This window comes from Penaeus vannamei, chromosome 28, assembly GCF_042767895.1.
Source record: "Penaeus vannamei isolate JL-2024 chromosome 28, ASM4276789v1, whole genome shotgun sequence".
NCBI classification, from domain to species: Eukaryota; Metazoa; Arthropoda; class Malacostraca; order Decapoda; family Penaeidae; genus Penaeus; species Penaeus vannamei.
This window is the reverse complement of record NC_091576.1, coordinates 16,260,839-16,268,338: the sequence shown is the minus strand read 5'-3', so window position 1 is coordinate 16,268,338 and position 7,500 is coordinate 16,260,839. Positions and strand designations below refer to the sequence as shown.

Genomic DNA, 7,500 nt, shown 5'->3' with positions numbered 1-7,500 from the left:
ATATATGTATATATATATATATATACATTATATATATTTATACATTATATATATATATATATATATATATATATATATATATATATATATATATATATACATATATATATATATATATATATATATATATATATTTATATATAAATAATTATATATATATATACATTATATATATATATATATATATATATATATATATATATATATATATATATATATAAATATATATATATATATATATATACATTATATATATATATATATACATTATATAAATAAATATATATATATATATATATATATATATATATATATATATATATATATACATTACATATATATATATATATATATATATATATATATATATATATATATATATATATATATATATATATATATATATATACATACATTATATATATGTATATATATATATATATATATATATATACATTGTATATATATATATATATATATATATATATATATATATATATATTAATATATATATATATATATATATATATATATATTAATATATATATATATATATATATATATATATATATATATATATTAATATATACATATATATATATATGTATATTTATATATAAATTAATATAAAAAAATATATGAATATGAATATATATATATATATATATATATATATATATATATATATATATATATATATATATATATAGACATAAATATATATACACATATATGTATATATATATATATACATAATGTATATATATATATATATATATATATATATATATATATATATATATATATATATATATATATATATATATATATATATATATATATATATATATATATATATATATATATATATATACATTATGTATATATATATGTATATATTAATTTATAGATTTGATTTTATATATATATATATAAATATAAATATATATATATATATATATATATATATATAAATAAAATATATATATATATATATATTATGTATATATATATTATATATATATATATATATATATATATATATATATATATATATATATATATACATATATATATACATACATATTATGTAATCCTGCAGTTCTGAAACTTGTTTTCTTACTAAGAGTTAATAATTGTGCAACACAGTCTTTGATCAGCCAGATTATAGCCTTAGCTAATGGTTAATGGTTAAAAAGCAAAATAAATATGCTAGCCATCTACAGCCTTAGTTAAAATCTTTAAAATTTCTGCCCAGTCTAAGTTTACTGTACCCTTGCGTAATTCAGGCTGAAAACATAATTAATATTCTTTTATGCTCCGATAGTCTTCCCTGGGAGACTAAATTTTATTCTCTTTTTTAAGTAAATGAGCATTGAGTAGATGCTCATGCGGTATTGGATACCTATATATGTCAGATCAAAGGACAAATCAAAACACCAAATGATGAATATTGTGTATTAAACAAAATCATAATTTTCATAAAAAGTTCAATGAAATATTAAATGAGCTGCCACACACCTATTTCACATAACCCTTTTTTATTTAACTTCAAGCATCTGTCACAGTGTCTTAATGTTTACAAATCATGCCTAGCCACAGCAAACAATGGTGAATTTAGTGACCATTATTTTTGGCATTAATTCCTTTTTGTCTAGCCTTATAACACATTACTTCCCTATTGTTACTTTCCTCAAATGACATCTACTCCATTAATCCTTCTATGAGATTATATTACCTGAATTACTCTACCGAGATTACATCTTACTACTCTGTAACTTCCTAAATAGGTCCCTAACAAAGTTCTACATTCCATTACCTCAAAAAGCCTTCTCAGAATAACTGATTACTTTTGTATTTCATAACTTCTCATTTGAAGTGTCTACCTTTCAATTACATTTTACTCCTTTATCATGCATTTTTAAAGGTTATATATGTTCTTTATTGCCACGTCTATGTTGTCTCACATTTTATTATTTCTACTAATGCTCCTAACGAGCTAATATATTAAGTACTATTGCTCTACCTCTTTTAAAATTTATACTATATCATCTCTTTCATAACTGTGAAGGCTTTATTTCTAATTTTCTATAAATTGAGTTAAGTCTTTAATGGTATGACATTATATAATGTAACCAATTTCCCTTTGAGTGCAGTGAAAAAACACCAACAATATCATACTTGTAACAAGTATTAACTAAATGTGCTTATAAAGAAACTTTGGCATCCTAATAGCATATGCCAGCCTGAGTAGTAAAAATATGAAGGGAAACAGAACATAAAAAAAGAGAAGAAAGAGCAAAAGAAAAAAATATAATGCTAGCCACAGCATTTACAAAAAAGTGAGGTAAATATTATTTCATGTGTATGAGATAAAAGCAAGGTATAGTTTAGAAAGCTCTAACAGACCTTTATAAAAAGTTAACATAACAGGACTTAATATATACAACACATAAAGAAAACAATTAAATAATATTCCCACTTGTTTTCCTCCTTGGTGCTATATAATATGTGACATCAATGACTTCCTAAGCACTCATAATCCTCTAATGAAGCTGTAACATAAACTAGAGAGTATAATACACCTGTGGTAGAACCTGTTCATACTGTAAATTTTCAGGTTAATATGGACACTACCGACAATTTATCTCGTGAACTTCAAGTATTGGTTTATTGCACATACATATGCAATTTCCTACAACTAGGTTTCAATCAAAGAACTGGGCATTTCTATGGTCTTATTTGCCCGTGAAGTGGCAAACTTTTGAATGACTTTTCTTAAATTACAGATTAAAGATAACACAGAAATACTGAAGATGATAGATCTGTCACAATTGTAACAAATACATGGAAATAAATCAGATCAAGGTAATAATAGCACATGAATAATGGCAAAAACTCACTGGTCAAACATGTTCCGAAAAAAGGAGCTGCTGTAGTATAAGTATCGAGCACATACAACAAAGTAACAATGACAGTAACAGAACAAAAAATTCTCCAACAGTTCAGGTAAGGGACTTTACCCTTGTGACAAATATATTGATAATATTGAAGTATACAGTCACCAGTGTGACATGTCCACACTAATGTTGACATCAACTGGACTAAACGCTCAATAAATACATTATCAAAAAGATCTGTTAAGAGTGAAGCAAATACCTAATAGCTGTATTATGCATTACCTTTTGTCACTAATATTCTCTCAGTATAAAATAAGGAACATCATATCATTTACAACTAACAAGGAGAGTGTGAAAGGTGATAAATGCTATCATACTCAAATCAGTCGTAATGAGAATACACATACTAACTGTCTATCATTAAGAACTACTCTAATCTCATCCACAGGATCAAATGATGATCTGTACTCCGCACACGATTTACTACAAATTTCCCCAAGAAAACATCATAAATACCCTCTGATCATTAACTTCATATAATGATGTGATATTTTTGGAGTACTCCATTATGAGATGAGATCCTACAATGTTAACTAAGACTTGCAAGAATGTAAGTCCATTCTTACCAACTATTCTACCCAACAGACATGGCTTCTGCCATACAGAACTAGTGACAACTAACTCTACATGTGACTCTTTATGTGGATGGTCATTACACATCTTATTCTCTTCCAGCAGAAACATTCATGGGTTTTACGTAGGGAACCAGCTCACTCCTAAGTATTAGTTTCCTTTTACTTGGTGTAAACTAGCAAGAAAATTGGCTACACTTGGGTCTCCAATTTTTCTATTTCTCACTAAATCCTCCATGCTGACAACGAGGAATCAACTGCACTCCTCAAGCTTTCCAATCTAACACTAAGGAATTTACCTCCAACACATAAACTTCAATTTCCTTCCTAAATCACACCAAAGTAACAGGCAAACATTTAACGAGTACAATGCAGTTAAGGGATCTCATCCTTGCTATGAGTCATAAGCCTACTCTAACGTTTTGCTGAACAATGAACCAGTACATTTAAGGTCCAAGCAGAAGTGCAAGTCAAGCCTACGAACTATTATTTGCACTATTATAAAATTGCCACAGTATATGCTGTACATAAAACTGCCTATCTATGTACTCATATAAACTTACTAACTAAACTCTAATTGTCAAGAGACATGACAATGGAAGCTCCAACATGCCGTATGCCTTGAAAAGATTTGTACACTTATGATGAGCAACCAAACATATATACATATATATTTTTTTTTACAAATCTGTATATTTTACTTACTCATAAATTGAACAAGTTTCTTCTGTTTAAATATAATTGATTTTTTTTTTCATTTCTAAAGGTACTTGGTATGCAGACACAAGGGAGTGGTGCATTGGTATGCTTGTGAGGTATTGCATATCTTTGCATCTTAGTGCAATAAATATGACCTTAAAATTCAGCCACTGTAATAGAAAAATATATTGAGCTGAAAATGTTTTCCACTCTTTCTTTCAGCTCAGTTTTTTTCCTCAAAATCAGTCAGGATACTATTCATCACTATATAGAATCTTACTCTAAAAGCAGAAAGGACATTTCTATTTACATAGGTAATGTATGTAAATAAAACCTGGAGGAGAAAAAATCTTAGCTGCAAAGCAAGAGAAAACTGTCCTAATTGCTCCACAATAAAATTCCATTATTTTTTCCTTGACGAATAAATGTGAAAGTGTAAGTGTACAAGTCTTTAAAATTAGAGGTGACAGCAGGTATTTCACATATTTTATCACACTCAAGAGCCAACATTAGATATAAAACAGAGAGAGACCTAACAAAAACAATTATTGATAGGAATAAGACATGACTACAAACAAAATTAGTAAATCATAAAAAAGAAATTCAAACCGCAAAGTTAATCAATCCTATTAACTATATTGTCCTTTTAGCCACATAAAAGACCCACTATGAATGACCTAATTTGAATCATTCAAGCCACTCAATGGTCCTAGAGCTATAAATCACATAATTACATAACACCAATGAACGAACAAATTCCAAAAGAAACAAAAAGTACTAGCACCTGAGAACCTGTGTTTATAAAGGCAAGAAATTAATCTGCTTGACACATAATGGGATTCCAGACATCTGAATTCTCAAAGGCTTCAGGTATAATTCCACACAGATTATTCTTATACCAATATATATTGTTCCATTACCTCCCTTAATATATGATCTTCGTAAACTGATAAGCTGGACAAAAAGTCAAAACATTACCAGGCACAAGGAGAACAGAAAGAAAAAAGAAATGAAGTGACCTGCTGGTAAACTCTAATTACTTCCATCTGTCCTGCATACAGTACATGCTGATCTTGAAACAGACTCTGCCTAAGAACTTTCTTCCTGTCCTAGAAGACTTTGATCAGTCTTCCTGAACAGATGAAAACTTCAAGCTACACATTTACTGTCACCTCTGGTGTGTGCAAACTACAGCACATACACAAAAGTCTATGTCCATCTACATTACTGCTATCATGGCTGTGCAGGGGGCAGGTGTCAACAACTTCACAGGCTAGTACAGTTTTACCTTTAAATACACTAATGATATGTATCATTAGATACATAAACATATTAATCAGAGCTATTTATAAGTAAATCCTTTACTACTATATAAATAAATCTTCTGAAAATAAATACAAAACGACAAGACTAAACTTGCATCCATTAGCCACTAGAAAGGAAAAACTGAAGCATTTTCAAAAATCTATTGCTACCATAGCTTACAGTACACAGGACCCTGAAGCATCGCATTAGATGTAAATAACTTAAATAAGTAGCATCTCACTGACATGGTATAATAATGACCATGTCATCTTTTAATTCTTCCAACACTTAGCCATATTCTTAGTCAAAACAAGTGATGATCAATTTTACTTTATTATTAGCTACTGTTACAGACAGGCACCAGTGAGAAATACAATGAATAACCCTGTTTTTTACTGTTTTTATACATATCTTCACTTTAAAAAGTAAATTACTTCAGATTAAAGAATGGCTTATAGATGTTCTGTTCATATGAATATACTCTTATTTTCACAGAAAAATATTTTTACCTCATCCGCAATTTATAATTTCTTTCCTTAAAATACCATAACTAATCACAAGGTATAAAAAGACTGCCCTTATACACAGTATTTCTGAAAATGGGAACAAGAGGAATCAACAATAAACATCACAGAATGCAGTACATGACAAGTCACCATGCAATACACTTTCCCACAGGTGGAATGGACATCATTGACAATGAATATGGCTAAATGCACCTACCACTTGTTGCAGCAAAAGAAGTAGGTTATTTTATGTGGGCTGATCCATCACTGGGTTTCATAACACGTAAACACCAGTGACTGCTGGCTAATCCAACAAAGTGCCCCCAACTATTTGTGAACTTCATTGAGTATGGGTGATGTAATGAAGGAAATCAACTGTGAGCATGTGATATCTGTGTTTCAAAAACCTGTGTTTCATACCACAAAAGCAACAGTAACATGATAAAATACTCCAATACCCTCTTTCTAAGGTGTCATTACTACAAGTAAGGGAGAACTAACTAGAACCATTATTTACAGAACAAGAGGATGGCACTATCCTACAATGCCAGGCTATAAGATTCCTGGGGGATCAAATATAGGCAAATTCTAAAAAGGTGATTAAAGTAAAACTTTTAAAATACTTTAACAATGTTTACACATTTAAAAATAAATTAGATAAATAAATAATAATAAAAACAACTGGAAGACCTCTACACAAAACCTCAACACTGGAAGTGCTTATGTACTAATACTGTGCGCAAAACAATATTAATCAGTGAGATCAAATCATATATTCCTCATGGAATGTTCAAATGCGGATCATCAAATCATTTATTAACAAGGGTCGTTGAGAATAAATTGTGGTAAACTGAACCATCTTATCAATAAACTGCAGAAACCAATCAGCTGCACAAACAGCATCGTACAAATAATCTAAAAATTTGAATCGGACGAATCTGTTACATTTCAACACAAGCTGACATAATACCAATCTACCTTTAGTCTATTTCTGATTACCAGTTTTCTCAAGGGATGACCTGTTGTCAATAATAAATTTATTCAGAGAGGAAAGGTAGCTACCTAAAATTTTAAAACACATGCCATGCTACAGAAGGCAGTCATTTTAAAGCTGAATTATCCGTGTTTTACAGTTCTGTTTCTTTTCTGTCAATACTGGATCATCTTCAAGTTGCCTTTGGCGTTGGGCACGCAAGCGCCTAGGATCAAAGTTAGCCCCAATGCTCTGCATTCCTCTTGCAAGACGTCCTGCTCCTGGTGCTAAGCTCTGGACTCCTCTTGCCAGAACAGAGAAAGGAGCCAACACAGCTTCTTTGTTGAGAGCAGATAGTGGTGAGAGAGGGTTTGAGTGGTCCCCTGCTGCTGACTGTGAGGATGTTCCACCAATGTGTCCCTCTGAATGGCTCGAGGGAAGATGTAGTTGCAGATTTGTGGCAGAGGATGCTCTTAAGACTCCAG

General features: G+C 29.5%; 1 protein-coding gene across 1 annotated transcript in view; it reads right to left on the bottom strand.

The window, feature by feature from the left end:
- Window positions 1-1,444: 1,444 nt before the first annotated feature.
- The window catches only part of sp3 (phosphatidylinositide phosphatase spermathreecae), a gene marked incomplete in the record, with an annotated part of 60,388 nt that continues 54,332 nt past the window's right edge, over window positions 1,445-7,500 (bottom strand). The window contains 1 exon segment of the mRNA XM_070141332.1: window positions 1,445-7,500. This exon segment is cut by the window's right edge and continues 385 nt beyond it. Coding sequence (XP_069997433.1) covers window positions 7,148-7,500 — 353 coding nt within the window.